The sequence below is a fragment of the Parambassis ranga genome, chromosome 21 (genome assembly GCF_900634625.1).
Source record: "Parambassis ranga chromosome 21, fParRan2.1, whole genome shotgun sequence".
Classification (NCBI taxonomy): domain Eukaryota; kingdom Metazoa; phylum Chordata; class Actinopteri; family Ambassidae; genus Parambassis; species Parambassis ranga.
Genome location: NC_041041.1, coordinates 18,766,511 through 18,783,308, shown reverse-complemented (window position 1 = coordinate 18,783,308; position 16,798 = coordinate 18,766,511). Strand labels below are relative to the sequence as shown.

Here is a 16,798-nt window from a genome sequence, read left to right as displayed (position 1 = left end):
ATTAATTTAATTCATTTCTGTCATCATTGTAAATAAAGTCTTACTTAAAAATGACATTTCTGCACTAATTTGCAGCTATTGTCCCCACATAATTATTAGTAAGAATTAGTAAGTGCTGGAATGTACACAACAGTTTATAAAAAGTAACACTGTGGTGCATTTAATAGTCTCTTGGGACTAACATTTAGCATCTCGGGCACGTATTTAGATTTGTGTGGAAGTTTAGTAGTAGCTGCTGAGTGTGTTTATTTTATCTGTTGACAGTAGGGAATTGTTTTATGTTTTCTTCAAATGATGAATATTTTATTTCAAAGGAGAATTGTTTATTTTTACTTGATATATATTACGTCAAGGAAATGTGATATCTTGTTGGTTCTTTGTGTGTGTTTGTCGGTGACGCTCATCGTTTCTTCACACTTTTCTGGATGACTCAAATAATTCTGACTAACTCTCCTCCCAACGCTCCTCCTCTTCCTCCTGCCTCTCACATTGCGCTCTCTGCTCCTACTGTCTGAGCCTGATATGTCTGATAAAGCCTGAAAGACTCGTGCTACTTTCACAGGTGAATAACTAGCCACAAAAGACACCCTTTCAAGAAAGGCTGTGAGCTAACACAGAGAGGCACATCCGAGTGTCAATACGATTGAAAGCAGAGCAAGAGAGGGCTCTGCTTGAACCTTCATCCTGTCTAAATGTTAAAATACTGCTAAAGGTCGCAGAAGGGCAGAGGATCTCTGCAGATTTCTTTAAAGGGTGGGGAGAAGTGGAGTCAGGGAAGAAGAAAGGAGAGGAGACAGGGAAAGGTTGGCAGAAACAGGATGAAAGATAAATGAGCAGACAAAGAGGACTTTGGCTTCTATCCTTTTATTATTATAACATGTCCACTTGAGGACATAAAAGAGATGACAGAATCAAAACTTCAGATTTTACCAGCGTGGAAAGACAAAATAAAACATAGAGGTAAAAAACAAAATAGGGAATAAGCTGACAAGATGCAGCAGATAAAAGATGGAGGATGGTGAGATCGAATGAGAGAGAGAAACTAGGACACGAGCGGGAGGAAACAGCACGCCGGTGTTCTTTAAAGTTGAGCAATCGCAACCACTAAATCCCAAACCCTGCCTGCCAGGACTCATCCTGCCCTGTCCCGCCTCATCCCCTGATGCCGTGTTACCTTTCAGAGCTTCATTCCTACAAATCCATCTGCCTCTCACTCTCTCTCTGCTCGTCTCTTTCACTCTGTAAACACTGGGCTGTCTGGCGTTCCTTCCTCCACATTGAATGATGTGTGTGGCAGCAGAGGAAGGAAGATATCGCATTCATATTTTAATTTGCTAACCCAGTGCCCCTGACTCGTCCTCTCGAGGCTGTCATTGTGTCTGGTGAGTGGAGAGCCTGTCTACACTTCCCTGCAGCCCATAACTCTGTTCTCTTGTTCTTGTCTCCAGGCTCTCTCTCTGTCTCCGCCTGCCTCCGAGGTTCATATGTTTGTGGGTCATCGTGTTCTTTTGTCTAAGTCTGTGCTCACTGATGAACAATGTTCACATAAAAAAAGTATCTCCTCGTTCTATTCTTTCATCCACGAAAACAGCAACAGCAGCAACTGTCATCCATTCATTAAGAACAAGATTATTTAATGCATTCACATCACAGTCTCACTTCTGTTTATTATGAACAGCAGACCCTGATGTGTTCCATTTTTCTTCATGTCTCATCTTAGTCCAAGTATTTTTAACTAAAACATTTTAACCTTGAATCTTTATTCCTGCGTGGCTGACTGAACGCACAACTCAGCACGACATCTGGACTTTTTTTACTTAATTAAAAATCTGCTTGCTTTAATTATGTGTTGTTAAAAATATGAGCGTATATTAAAAAAAACATTTTTGCATATAAAGGGAGTCATTGGGGTTTCTAATGACTACTACAGACTGATCGCGAGAGCTTTTGAAATGTGTTTGAAATACAAACATACACTGTACTCCAAGTATAAGGAGATGTCTGAGACATTCTAAAAACCTGAAAAGACAGCCGAAACAAAGACCACGTGAAACGTGGTCAGATCATTTTAAATTTGATGAAATCAAATAGTACAAAATCAACCACAGAACTCATAGCTGTGTTTAATAGTTAAAGTAAGAGCATTTCTACTCACACAATGTCAAGAGAACTGAAAGGATTGGAAAAACAGCGAGGCTAACTGAAAAACAAGCTTTACCTTCCTAAAGATTGACATCAATAAAAAAAGGCCATGCGGTCTAATGAGTCCAGATTGACCCTGTTCCAGAGTGATGGCTGCATCAGTTTAAGAAGAGAGGTGGATGAAGTGTGGTGCATAGTGCCTATTGTACAGCTTTTGACATCTGTGTTATGATATGGAGGTGCTTTAGTTGGTCTGGATTCATCAGTGTTATGAGATCAGCTTTATACAGTGAAGGAGCAGGAGTTTCCATTAGTGCTTTTTTCTTCTTCCCTGATGGCACAGACATATTCCAAGAAGACATCTTAAACCCATTTAGAATTTTTTTGAGATGTGCTATGAAGACAACGACCCAAATCGTCATCATCAGTACAAGATCTTGAAAGATTGATGCAGAACTAGATGGAAATACATGTGACATTGCGTACGCTTATTAAAATGATGCCATGACAAATGCATATCCATAACTTTAAGGATATGTGATGATTATTGGCAATGCAGTGTATACATGTATGTGAAAAGAGCACTACATTCATCCTCAGGCTAACACATGCTAGCTAACAAATTTTAAGTGCATATTTATTGAATAAAATCAACTCTATGAGGTCAGCATGACCATTGTCCTCAACCACCAAATTAAAATGGAATAAATCTGACAAGTTAAACACAAATAACTGACTTTAGCTGAAGGGAACCAGAAAAAGAACATACCAAGAGCTCATCTTATACCTGAGCTCCTTCAAATACTTTAGCTAACCTCCTTTTCTTTTGTAGTTTCCATCAACAGACAGCTACACTGCTTAAAGAAACAACTTTGTGCATCATCAGCACATCACGGGCAAAGGAAAGGGTCTGAATAGATTAGGAGACATCGTGACTTGAAACTGATGCTTAGCCAGGATGACAAAGCAACATTCTCCTTTTCTGCACTCCGAACACTAGAATACACTTCAGGCACACTGTATATCATAAGACTCTGGTGCAAAATTGTGTGTGTGTGCGTGTGTGTGTGTGTGTGTGGAAACTCTTGCTACATCCTTTCACAACATCAGAGGAATGATGAGTTACAGTATATGCAGCCTGAAAGGCTACTCTAGATCTGAGGAGGTGAGAATACAGTGGGTACATGAGTGTACCAGCTGTTGCAGTGAAAGATATCACATCACCATCAAATGCTTGAAGACACCAGCTCTGAGGATGAAGCTGAACAGAAAAGAAAAGAGAAGTCTTTCACATTAAATAGAATGCTGATATAAGACTGTGATCGCTGTCCATGCTCTTCCAAAGTGAACCTCTCCTCATTCATGGCTATGGCCTTTCTCTACCAGCTACTAATTGTAGAGGTTATTGTAGAGTTATGTACAAGCTAGAACCCGGGAATGGTGTTTTATTTAGAAAATTCTCTATTCTGTTCTGCCTACCGGTTCTTAAAATAACATGACCAAGAAACAAATATTGTTGCTAGTACCATGGAGGCCTGGCTTCAGGGACACATGCCACAGTTCATCTGGTGGTAACCCACACATTGACACGAGTGGCTGTGATCGACCATGATGGCCAGAATGCACAAGACGGGATTGGGTTTCCACAGCACAAACATGTTTGAACAATAAAATAATGCACAAAAAATGTTTTGTCATACTGTAGTTAAATCGCTCCAACACACACATGTGACATATTTATAAATCAGTAGTGAGGGAATATGTAAGCTGTCTGAATTGTAAAAAGTATGAAGTTGCACTCCATCAGTAAACAACAACCCAGCTTGTCAACCTTCTTGGTGTTGTTGCAGATAAACAGCACATGCTTTTCTGTGGTCATATTCTCAAATGTCAATTAGAGACACATTTCATGTGTGTGACTTTCCACTTTCATAACTGAAAAACACAAACCATCTGCCAAACACACACTCGGACTTGAAGCATTTCAAATGAGCAAATCTTATACAAAATGTGTGTGTTTTAGTCTTGAAAATACAAAAGTTTGAATTTGTGTGTCTGAAGCTGCAGTGACCTTTAACTTCAAAACAAGACGTGTTTAAATTTGTATCCTCCTGCATTCTTGTAACAGCAGAAACATAGATTTGTCAATACCTAACAATACATACACTTGCACTATTCCTGGAGCAGACATCTAGATGGCAACATTTCCTCTTAGTCAACCAGGAAGTGAAAAATCACATGGTCCACACACCGCTGGATAACGCAACAATGTATGAGCATGACTGGTGATGTGCTTGGAAAAATGTGAATGCTTACTGAAAGCTGCCACTGCCAGTATGAGTGTGACCACGATGGAGATCCAAGAGACCCAGAGTGCCTTCTTCCTGTAGCTCTGAGCCTCGTGGGGCTTCAGGCGCATGCTGCTCTCAAGGAGACCTGCAGTGAGACACACAGACTCTGTTACAAGGACAGTTTGCTCTTTCTTTTGTAAAGTTCCATGTGTGATCATATCAGGCATAGAGAGGTGGTCATTTGAGCTGTTACGTACTAAACTTCCAAAAATCAATTTGGTTCACTGAAAAACACACACTGACACTGACTGTTGCCAATTAAAATAATCAACACTTTCTATCCTAGATTTCAAATTAATTTTACAAAAATGAGAGCTCTTTGGTTCCAGACTGCAATGATAAAACCTGTAATATGATAGCCTTAGAACACTGCATTAGTTCCATATTAAAGGCTGCATAATGGTGAGATGACCTTTTCCCAAATGGAGACATAAGTCCTCTTTGGGTAGATGAAGGGCATGATGGAGGATTAAGTCGATATGATTCGATCCCCATGACTTTTTTCACTTTCACTTGCAGTTTATGTTCATTTTTGTTTCTGCTTTAAGTCACTTTTGGTTATTGAAAATGATTTTCACTGACCATTTAAAACTCCATGATAACTCCATTGTGTCCATTCAAAGTCCATTGCGTCCCACCCCATCAATCAAAGATATCATGTCATGCTTTCTAGTCTTTTATTGTGAAACTGTTATATTTCTTTCTTTAAACCAGTTACATGCTCACACTTTCCTTTGCCCTCACACCTTTACCCTACATTTGTTAATGAAAGTCTACATAGTTTCTGACAGTTGGTAAAGCAGCATAAGCTCAAACTGTGCATGGTTTAGGACAGTTGGTAGTGTGAAGCTGAGTAATCATATATGAGCAGCAGCAGCATACGCTCTCTATGGGTGCTCTGTCAGCAGCGCCTCCTTTTGTCTAATGTATACTTTCTGTGTTCTTGAGTGTAGAAGGGTCCAGGAGTGTTTGTGTAACCTAAATTTTGACATCAGAAAGTAAATACAAACACAGTTACAGTTCACAAGCAGGTACACCAGATGAAAAAAGTTGAATATCCAGGTATTAGTCGCAATTCTGGAAATATTTTTGAATATGGCAGGCTGGAAGTCATTGCATAAAGCCTGACCCAGATTAAAGGCCATGATTGGTCTTCAACCATTCAACCTTCTACCATTGAGACCTAAGTGCCTGGTTGCAGCCTGAGGTCTTTAGCCAAGGGTTTGTTAACGATTCCACAGTCCAGGCTGAAGACAAAGGGAGACCGGGTCCCAACAATATGGAACAATCTTCCAGAGGAGATCAGACTGGCAGAATTTCTATCTGCTTTTAAGTCTCTTAATAAAGGCATACTTTTACAAGTGTTTTGGTTTGAACTGTGCCAGATTTGTATTGACTTTTATTTTGAAACACTGTTTGTGATTTTATTATTTTATGTTTTATTTTTTGGTGTATTTTATGGGATGTGAAGGACTTTGTATCTCGGTTTTGGAAAGTGGTATAAAAGTGGAACTGGCTGTAAACAGGAGGGATTAAAAACCCTTAACACCGAGAGAACTGTCATGGCTAGCCAGAATTGCCCACATCTGTCTCTATAAATGCAACAAACATGCAGGTTAATTGACCATCCTCTGAGAAAAGGGGAAATACATGCCTCAGCATGGTCTATCAAACATGGACACCCATTGTTTTTTAGCCCCCAGTAGCTACATCAAGTTTCAGATAAACGGGCCGATCCATGAGGCTGATCTGTTCACTTCAGTTCTGTGGTTGCAACATGCTAGACTGTATGGACATTTTAACATGGTGGTCTGTAGGGATTGACTTACGGTACATGAAGCCAGCACTCAGAGGCCGACCCCATGACCCATAGCAACACATCAAGCAACAGTATGGAGTGAGCCAAAAGGTCAGCTTATTATTTCATACTTGCTATACAAACATGTTTGCAGGCTTCTAGCAATATCTACAAACAATATTGTGACATTTTTTGAAGCGGTATAACAGGAAGAGCCATCCTGCCATTGCTGATGGGGAAAGTATGAACTCAGCTATGCTCCTGTGATATCACATCTTGCTTTAAGCTATCTTTCCTACAACAACAAGCCTGTCTGTAAGATTTTGAACGCATCCTTCTGGAAATTCCCAGCAGTTTGTCACAGGGAGTTTTACAAGATGCATTTGTATAATATTATATCGTGTGACTCCGGCAGAGTTTTATAAAGTCTCACAAAGCAAAATTTCAGATTTTAAAACCTCAAAGGAAGCAGAATTTTAAACCTAATCTTTCATTTTATTTCACTCTGCAGGTAAAATTTACAGCTGGAGAGATGCTGATGACAGGGAGGATATTAACCTTTATCAAGCAGTTATTAACTGCTTTAATATTCACCATTGAGTCCAAAGTTACTTCGTATGATACTAAAAGAATCATTGGTGTTCTGTTTGCAGCTCTATAACATGCTTTTTGTTCCCTTAAAACAAACATGGGCCTTTATCAGCTCTTTATCAGCAATTGTTTCTGTCATCTTAGTGACACACATGCACATAGGTCATATCGGTCACATGTCATATCGGGCATAAAAGGTTCAACATTGTTTTGTTTTTTCATGGGATCTGTCTCTTGAACATTTCTGGAAGTGGTTTCATGCTTTTGACTTTCCTTATTTGTTCATTTGTGCAAACAAAAATGTCAGTATTCATGGCTTACAGAAATGAAGACTTTTTTTGGAATGTCAAATTCCTAATTACACACAAAGACCAATTCAGTCACCGCCCATAAACATCCAATAAATGAAGATGTTAAAGTAACTTCCAAAATAATGAGCACTGAATTGCTTTCTAAACATTTGGTACAGAGGTTAGAAAATTCTTGTTCCTCCCTTCATTAGTCCTCATTATCTACTTGTTTTTGTGGCATCTATGACAGTCCCTGGGACGTAGTTCTGGATAAAATGACAACCAGCAGCATTAAAATCTCTTTTGGATGAAGGTTCGCTCTTATAAATAATGCATGAACCTGCAGAGCCATCCTCACGTTTCATGACAATGAAAGGCCTGTAGGCGGTTCAGAATCTGGGCTGTTTAGTCTGTGACTTCAGGCAAAGACTTCTCGCATAACAGCAGAGCTGTGAGCCATTAGGAAATACATTTACATTGTTAGTCTGAAAGTTCTTCTGCATTCTGTTTAATCTTTTAAGGTTAATAAACAAATGTTTCTCTACAGGCTCTGCAGTGTATTTAAAGAATGCTTGAGTTGTGTCTGGAAGGACAGTTAAACTGTTACTTTAAAGAACTTTTTATTGCATCTGTGTGCTTTGTAATATGGTAGAAAACAAATTAAAGAATGTACCGCAGCTTCTCTTAACCCGGATTTACAACAACTGCGTAAGGTAAGTGCGGTATGTTACAAGCTCCTGTGAGCTTCACACATCATGTAGTAATCTGCCTGTTTACCTGATGGTTAATGTCCTCTCTACATGTATCAGGCTGGGTTTACTCCATCAACACACCTACATACAGGGCAGCCTCTTACCTTCCACTCTGGAAACAGTTGCTGCTTCTCTCCCTGCATTTTCCTTTCTAATAAATATAAACAGCCTGTTTTATAATATGAAATGCTATTTCTATACTTCTAAAATGAATCTTTCCTCGTACACAGCTGTGACTGTGTTTCTCTGCCGGTTGTGATGTTAAATCAGCGAGAGTTCAGTCTGACAGTGTTTTATTTTGAAAATCCACCTGAAACTGTCTGGTGTTATAGTGCCTGCCTTCCCTCAGAAGATGATAAGGCTTGTCTAACACGCTGAATATATGGATGGAGGGAGATCTTAAACATAATTAGTCACTGTCGAGTCTCTTGGGTCTCCCATAGATTCTTAATGGATTTATTATAACAGCTACAACTGAGTTTTGTCTGCATTCCAGTTGTCCATGATTCATTTACATTAAGCCTGACTTCTCTTTAAATTTGGAAACTTTAAGATTTTTGTGCAAGGTTCAATCGACTGGAAAAGTAGGACACATTGATGGATCCAGAACCCTTTCCCTCTGGAACTACCCTTTAAACAATAACCTAAATGCCAAAACACAAGAGCACTCTGGGAAAAAAATCCCAAGGATGCTGTGTTGTTGCCTTTGTAAAGTGTAACTATTATCCAACTGGTTAGTCTAGTGTGTCAACAGCTTCCTTAGCTTTACTAAGAAACTTTTGTATATTTAGTAGTCTGGCATCAATAATGTATTACATCTGCTGTTTGTTGGTTTCATTAAAACATGTAAAATTGTTGTCACACAAGAGAAAGCCCCCAGATCAAAACATAGCATTTTTATCCCTGCGCCACATGCTGATGGGACTCACCCCATGACTTGTCCCATTGAGCTGAGGTGTAATCATCTCATCGAGCTGTAACTGTTTCCTTTGAAGAAAGAAAATCACAGAAAATCCGGAAAACCATGTGGCCTTTTTCATAAACTCCTTATGGCCTCACTGTGCAACTGCATGTGTGCAGTACTGTCAGGCACATGGTCCTTTATTTGACATCTTTTTACACTTGTTTAGTTATCTCCCCTTCAATCCCTGTTTGTTAGGTTAAGACAAGCTAGGTTTGAGAAAAGATAACCTGAACAAACAAGGTGTGGGGAGGCAATGGGAGACAAAGGGATTTTCTAGGTTCTAAGCCTAAGAACTAGCCAGATCACAGAGATCACAGATTCTCAGAGGGATAACTGACAAGACCTAAACTTCGTTAAAATCTAAACTAGCTAACCAGCATGACTGTGTGTGTGTGTGTGTGTTGGGAGAGGCGAGGGGAGGGAAGGGAGAGGAGGCGGGGAGTGAGACAGCACGGTAAATCACTTTTCTCACATGATCCTCGACTGGGGGATCAGACAGAAGGCATGTGCTCAACGTCTCCTCGTACATCTCACTGTGACTCACGCAGATTTGTGTGTGTGTGCAGCTCTTTTTTCTCTTTCTCTTGACACATGCCACTTGACACTTGTTTCTGTCGCACCTTTCTTCTCAAGAAATAATGAACATCAAGCATGTAGCTGAAAAGGCTGATTACACACATCCCATACACATTTCTCAATAAACACACACACACACACACACACAGGAGTGTGACTTAAAAGAGATAAATTAATTATAGTTTTATATAATCTCAAATTCGTCTATCTGTAGTTGCACCATGTACCGTGTAATGTGATCACATCTTAGAAAAATGAAATCTTTACTAATTTACTGTATTGCTAATGTTATCAGGAGGGACCTTTATGTAACTCACAAAGCGACATGGAGTAAGGTTGTGAGTGGTGTCTGTTGGACTGGTATGTTTACCATTCGCTCCTACATCTATTGCAGCATCTCCGTAAGTAATTACCTATGTGTACATTGCCTCATGTGACACACAACTGATGACATATATTTAAAGGAGCGCGGTGCCAGTTCATTTAGCACAAGAAGCTTACAAGGGGCAGTCCTGCGTCACTGTGACAGCACCCTCTAGTAGCAGCCAGATTAAATTCTGCATAGGGAGGAGGTGGGATGAATGGGGTCAACAAAACATTTGATGTTGAGGCTGCGCTTGGTTTTCCCATTTCAATTGGAAAAGCATGTCCACAACCTTACCCTATTTTTTACACCCAAATTAGCAGGTCTATGCAGAAGTTAAACCACACCTGAATGGAGACAGGTGGCTAAGATGTCAAAGATGCTACAAAATGGGAAAGAAAATGAGCATGTCTACTCGTGCATCACATTTACATCACTGCAGACATGCCGTAGCCAAGAAAATACCCATAACTCCTGCATGAGTGGATACTCTATTTCAGTGAAGGCAAAAATCCAGGAGATAGTGGGTTTTAGTGTTTAGTTTTTTCATTGTGAAAGCGACTTAAATATACTTATCCAAACGTATGAACCAGCAATGTTCAATTCCAGGTTATTACTTTTCTGTGGTTGCTCAGTTTGAAGAGCTTCTTTCATTAAATGCACTAGTTAGCTTCTTAAAACTGTTGCATAAGGATGCTGCTGAGGCACATAGAACATAATCTTTCTGATGTCATAGTGATGTCACCAAGGGTGGGCATCAGAGTTTAATTAAAGTTTATAATTAAAATAAATGTAAGATTTCAGGCTCCCAGAAATAATTCAAAGGCACCCGCACCACTCAATAGAAAGCTTAGAATCAAGTGAAGGTTGCAGTAACAAACATGCAGGATATTGATCAACTTAACGCCTATACGTGAGGCTTAGGATTTATTGTATGAGGCCTCTCTTTTTATCCACTCTGGAATGTTTTGTTTCAGAGGTTTATCCATATTAGACACCAAATGGGATTATATTAGTATAGGCATCACACAAACACACAGAGACACACACACATATACAAGTGCTTAAGCAAACACAACACTTAAGGGTTACTTAGACATGCATGTGACTAGTATCAGAATCCAGCCCTAAAGCGGTCTGGGTGCCTCTGGTTGCATGTTTAGATGAAATCACAGAATTCCCGCAGGACATTTTGTCTCCAGTGGACAAGTCTCCAATGAATGAATGAATGAATGAATGGCTGTCAGTTGCTAGAGGCATTTTTTCCCTTGAACTTCACTTTTGATCCACTCCACTAGGATTCTTGCTGATGTATGTCTGTCATACATTATTCAGGAGCAGCCTAAAAATACCTCACATGGGTAAAAATACACATCCATCTCCATGCAGGGCCAGCCCTCTAAACGCATCCACAACTTTTTTTTAAAATACATATCAGACATAAGTTTTACCTTCTCCCTCTACACTGTCTGTGATTTTCATCTCCTGCCCCGCGGTGAAGGATTCAGGCTCGGTGGGGCTTTTGGCTTGCTGGTGATTGTGGTTGGTGAAGCCATCCGGGGCGCACTGGCCGTTCCGCACCGTGGTGGTTGGGCAAGGATCCACAACAGTCGGGTCCGGGACAGGATAGGACTCTTGAGTCACCTGGTCTGTCATTGTTGCAGCGGTTGTTTTCTTCTTTTTTTCTTTAGTCTCAAAGGTAAAGATGAGGATGATTTAAAAAAAAAGGAGGGGGAAAGAAAGATTCACTCCGGTTCGTTAAGTGCAGCAGCCATCCAGCGCGTCCGATCTGCCACCGGTGTCGACACAGTTGCGCAAAGAGGGGGGTGTTAAAGAGAAGAGATGGCGATAAGAGAAGATGGGAGATAACGGATTTTTATCTCCCCAGCATCAGGCAGCGAAGCAACTCTCACTCTCTGTCTGTGTGTGAGAACTGCGCGGGGTTGAGTGTAAACAGCCTGTCCGCCTGAGCCAGTTAGAGACAGTTTAGGGTTAGATGCGGCGATGCGATAAATTGCTGAGATCTGCTTTGAATCTGGCAGGCGGTGCCAGCAAGTTTTTTTTCTCCCCCTCCTCCCATTCCTCCTCCTCCTCCTCTTCTCCTCTCATAACTCACAATCTAATTCCCAGACAGATCCACAACATGCAGCGACATCTGTCCTGGAGCAGTTTCTCCAGGTTCGACCTTTGATTACTGCACACAAAGTCACGTACCCCATGGTCCATCACATAAAAAAGGTAAAACACAACATCAAATACATGCATGCTATTTATTTATTTAATTTGTGTGAGCTTGTTTGGTGCCCTGCATTAATTATCCACCAGGTGGCGCTGACATCCAGGTGAGACTGTAAAGTAATGAGAGACCTGAGTGTCAGATCTTTCCTGCAGGGTGTAGCAAAGACTTTCCCTTTTTCCAAGTGAAATGATAATAAAAACCTTATATATTCAGTTCCTATGAGCATATATACACTTAAGCACAAAATGCCAAACAGACGTGTACAGATAGTAAGATGAATGACTGTAAACACTGTGCTCTCTGCTAATGGTCTGACCTGTTTATAGGCAATAAATGACGGGGGTGTCAGTCATTCACCTGCCGGTCATTGGTTCCCGGCTGAGGGCGGGGAGTGAATCTGCCCACAGTCCCTGCAACACATCCAGGGCAGCAGACTTATCACTATAACTAAGGATGAAGGTTGATATTCATAATCATATTTTACCAAAGGAATGGCCCGACCTGAAGCAGGTAGGCACTAACCAAGACATGAAGCTCATGAAGTGTTTCTTTGCCTCAGTGTGTGTTGACTCTCGGTATCATTTTGAGTGGTTCAGTGGATTTAAACACTCATTTGTCTGCGGCAAACGAAGCTTGAAGGCTATGAAATGGCAGTAACAGAAAATGTATCTTTTTTTAAACCGATGGTGTGACTGCAAGGTGTTTAACAGCTCACTCAATAAATCTATGCTCTCTGGATGGTTAAACTTTAATCAATAAGCACTGGCCTTGGTTTATCTGTTCCTGCTCTTATGTCTCTGTCAGTGTGGAGCATGTAGCACGGTGCACGCAGGGCTTTGGCTAATGATTGGCCACATTTAGGAGACATGGGCTACAGCCTCACACAAGAGCTCTGTGCTTCTTTCTTTCTATCTTTGTCAGATGTTTACATATCATTTAATGTATTTTTACTATGTATTTTTCATATGTTTACTATCCTAATTATACTGTGTGATCCCGCCTTGCCTCTTTTCCTGCTGATGTAACAAGGCCTATTTCCCCCCATCAAGATCATTCAAAACATGTTTTTTTTTTCACAACGTGTTCCATCATTGGGTTGATATTATGCTTCTACAAAAAAACTTTGAAAACAAAGTTTCAGGGAGGTCAAACAAATCTGACGGCGGGTCTTTAGCTGCTCTTTGGAACAGTAAAGTTTTACAGATGTGTCTCAGACAAACGTTATTTAAAGCAGACTGTCACTGTAACAGCTCTCAATTCACACTTCATTCTAAAAGCAGGGTGTTAAAAAACCTGTGTTGCATTTTGAAAAGCTTCTCCGTGGTATCAAATAAGTGCACAGTACAGCTGATCTGCAAGGAGATGAAATGGTTTTACTGGATATATTGCTCACACAGACACACTTGCAGCTTCATCTGTATGCAGGAGCATCAACAACCTTAAAAAGACATTCACTTTCAGTTATTCTTGGAGTTGGGGTAGGATGACTGAACACTCACAGATGGGATAAAGGCTGTTCCTGCTGTGTGTTTGTGGGGAATTCAATGTGTAAAAGTTTCAAAACTGCAGTTTTTACATCATGTTTTTTTTCAGAGGTATGGATATGATGGGTTTGTGCAGCTTCACCATCACTGCAAGGTGAGTCACTATTCAGCCTTTATTTTTTCTACCCTCCTATTTTCATGTATGCACTTGCACTGTGTACACAGCAGGTCCAATCCTGGGCCTCACAACACCCTGTGGACATGCAGGATAGTCCAGGCTGTGTGAGCAGCTGCAGAACTCAGCTTGGTGCCACTGCATCGTTTACCGTGTTGGAAAGGAGTGACTCACTATGAAAAACAGAGAGGCCAGGCAGCTGCAGGAGCAGATGCAAGTTTCAGCATGAGAGCATTCGGTATCAGCAAACTGTAGATACACAATTAGACTGCATTTTCCCTGAGTTCAGACATATAGAAACAAGTGGACTGTATACGCCTCTTTGTAACATAGGTGCATATTCATCCAGATAAGAATCAACTGTCTGCTGCCATCATGTGGTTGTATTTTTGGTAAATCACACTAGAATTGTGTTCACTTCAATTAGCGCTGTAAATATTGCTAACACTAACTGTGTTCCAGGGCGAGGCACAGATGATCAAAGATGGGAAGCTGTTCCGGGTCATACAAGAAAACTGCTGGGATGCAAATGCACGCATACAGGACATGGATCAACATGGTATGTGTGCAGATATGACTCAAGAGTTTGACCCCATTGATGCCTAACAATTGTGTTTCCATTCTTAAGGTGTTACAGTTCAGGCTCTATCGACTGTCCCTGTGATGTTCAGTTATTGGGTAACTAACTTAACTGTCTTCTTCAATTCATGTATATCAACAGTAAGATGTGAGCAAAATATGACTTATTTTTTGACTTGCAGGCTAAGCCTCATGATACATTGGACCTCTGTGTCCTTTTAAATGACAACTTGGCCCAGACAGTGCGTAGCCACCCCAAGAGGTTTGTTGGCCTGGGCACACTGCCCATGCAGGCCCCGGACTTGGCCGTCTTGGAGATGAGGCGGTGTGTGAAGGAGCTTGGTTTCCCCGGGGTGCAGATTGGGTCACATATTAACAAATGGGACCTCAACGCCTCAGAACTCTATCCTTTCTATGCTGTGAGATATTGCAGATGCATATGTGTAATAACATGAGTATAATATTAGCAGACCCCCTTATTTTGAAGTGTGTGTGTTTTCCATGCAGGCAGCAGAAGAGCTGGGCTGCTCCATATTTGTCCACCCGTGGGACATGCAGACAGATGGGAGGATGGCTAAGTATTGGCTGCCCTGGCTGGTGGGTGAGGGAGATGGAGATGGAGTCAAATATCACTTCTGCTCTAGCCAATAGAAAACATTGTTTTCACAAAAAAAAGATCATTTTTCAGCTGTAGTGGAGCCCTGCTCAATTATTAAAGCACAGCAAAACAAACCATTAGCAAACTCACAGCACTAATTCTATACCTGCTACATCATTTAAGGATAGATAAAATTCGGTATAAGCTGCTGTTTTATTTATTTATTTATTTTTTTACACCACCTGTCTCCTATTGTTGTCCTCTCTTAGGCATGCCATCAGAAACAACCATGGCCATTTGCTCGATGATATTTGGAGGGATCTTTGAGAAATTTCCAAAACTAAAAGTTTGCTTTGCTCATGGAGGTACAGAAGAGAGAGGGTCTTTTCTATAAACTGCATTTTCTTCACTCATTCTTGTCACTTCCTGCTTAAATTAGGACTACCACTGTGTGTTGTTGTTGTTGTTGTTTGACCTCTGATGCCTTTTTTTATATGTTAACAGGCGGCTCTTTTCCATTCACCATCGGCAGAATTGAACACGGCCACGCCGTCCGCCCTGACCTGTGCGCGGTTGACAACACAATCAGCCCACGGAAATACCTCGGCTCTTTCTACACCGACTCACTAGTTCATGATCCCATCTCCCTCAAGCTGCTCGTTGACATAATTGGAAAAGTGAGATTCTAATTATCACTGGGTCACATTGTGTCTTACTGGTGGTCTTACAGTCAAAAATACAGAGGATTAACACTTATGCTTCAAAATAGTTGAATAAATTGACATGTTGACATGTATTCTTATTCCAGGATAAAGTGATGCTGGGAACTGATTATCCATTCCCTCTCGGTGAGCTGCAGCCTGGATCACTGATTGAGTCAATGGATGAGTTTGACAACATGCTAAAGGTGAAAAAAATAAGAAAAAAGAGAAATGAATAAAAAAGATGTTTTGTTTTACATTTATGCATGAATTAATTTAAAGACATAAAGCCCTTCATGATTTATTATAACTGTTTTTTTTTGTTGCTGTTTGTTTTCTAGGATAAACTGCTTGCTGGAAACGCATTGGAGTTTTTGGGGTTGAAAAGAGAGCAGTTTGTTTAACCTGCAGCAACCATGGAACTACATTGAAATATATATGCATACGTCATGTGTATGTGAATGATATGGCCAATATCATACATCCCTATTGCACAATACAGAATACTCACTGCAGATATTTTAACAAGGATGAATTGAATAAAACACATTTGGAAAACAAACTTTGTTTATTTTTAGATACACTTTATTATGTCATGTTTATTGTTTATTATTTATGTTTATGTTTATTAACCCTTTAAAAGTCTCCTCAACCATTTGGTAGTGCACATTTTGAGTCACTATATCTTATTGAAAAAAGTGGGGAACTTAATTCTACTGCATTGAGCCATCTCTACCACTTGGTTGATATATGCTATGATCAAAACAATCCACTAGATGTCACTCTACAGATCACAATAGGCCTTTTCATTCGGTCAGCCAGCAGGAAGTTGAAAGTGAAGAAGAGCACTACTGAGATGTGGACTATTTTTGGATGAATTTCAAAGGTAAGCTTGATTTTCTTGACACATTTATGATTTAACATGTTAATAAACAAAATTATGTAACATGGTGCCATAAAGAAATGTAAAGGGTCAAATAATTTTTTAAAAACATGCTCGACCAAACGGTTGAGTTAGCACTTTGCGCTAGGCAACATTTAAGCTAACCGCAAATCATAATTTTTTTATGGAAAAAAAACACTTCTGGTCATGAATTATGTTACATTTAGTACTCTTATTATAGATATTGACATTCATTATTTTTATATAACAAGAATTAACAACAGTTAATCAATTAAATTGGGCTATTTTGA

General features: G+C 40.2%; 2 protein-coding genes across 2 annotated transcripts in view; one reads left to right on the top strand and one right to left on the bottom strand.

The window, feature by feature from the left end:
* The window catches only part of tmem163a (transmembrane protein 163a), a 53,146-nt gene extending 41,304 nt beyond the window's left edge, over window positions 1-11,842 (bottom strand). Inside the window, exons 1-2 of the mRNA XM_028393570.1 lie at window positions 11,280-11,842; window positions 4,459-4,578 (exon numbers count right to left, since the gene is read on the bottom strand). Coding sequence (XP_028249371.1) covers window positions 4,459-4,578; window positions 11,280-11,484 — 325 coding nt within the window. The 5' untranslated portion in view covers window positions 11,485-11,842. The remainder of the gene's footprint in view (window positions 1-4,458; window positions 4,579-11,279) is intronic.
* Window positions 11,843-12,443: 601 nt separating this feature from the next.
* acmsd (aminocarboxymuconate semialdehyde decarboxylase) lies at window positions 12,444-16,166 on the top strand. Its single transcript, XM_028393791.1, has 10 exons — window positions 12,444-12,577; window positions 13,661-13,705; window positions 14,189-14,285; window positions 14,355-14,404; window positions 14,488-14,724; window positions 14,813-14,906; window positions 15,173-15,268; window positions 15,408-15,580; window positions 15,712-15,810; window positions 15,946-16,166. The coding sequence occupies exons 1-10, from the start codon at window positions 12,521-12,523 to the stop codon at window positions 16,006-16,008; spliced, it is 1,011 nt and encodes a 336-aa protein (XP_028249592.1). The 5' UTR covers window positions 12,444-12,520; the 3' UTR covers window positions 16,009-16,166.
* The last annotated feature ends 632 nt before the right edge of the window (window positions 16,167-16,798 follow it).

What these genes read in the sequence shown, in the direction of transcription:
- acmsd (XM_028393791.1), top strand. Translation starts at nt 12,521, where the DNA reads ATGAAGGTTGATATTCATAATCATATTTTACCAAAGGAATGGCCCGAC. An exon ending in AATGGCCCGACCTGAAGCAG is followed by an intron (nt 12,578 to 13,660) that starts GTAGGCACTAAC and finishes GTTTTTTTTCAG; the next exon opens with AGGTATGGATATGATGGGTT. An exon ending in TCGTTGACATAATTGGAAAA is followed by an intron (nt 15,581 to 15,711) that starts GTGAGATTCTAA and finishes TTCTTATTCCAG; the next exon opens with GATAAAGTGATGCTGGGAAC.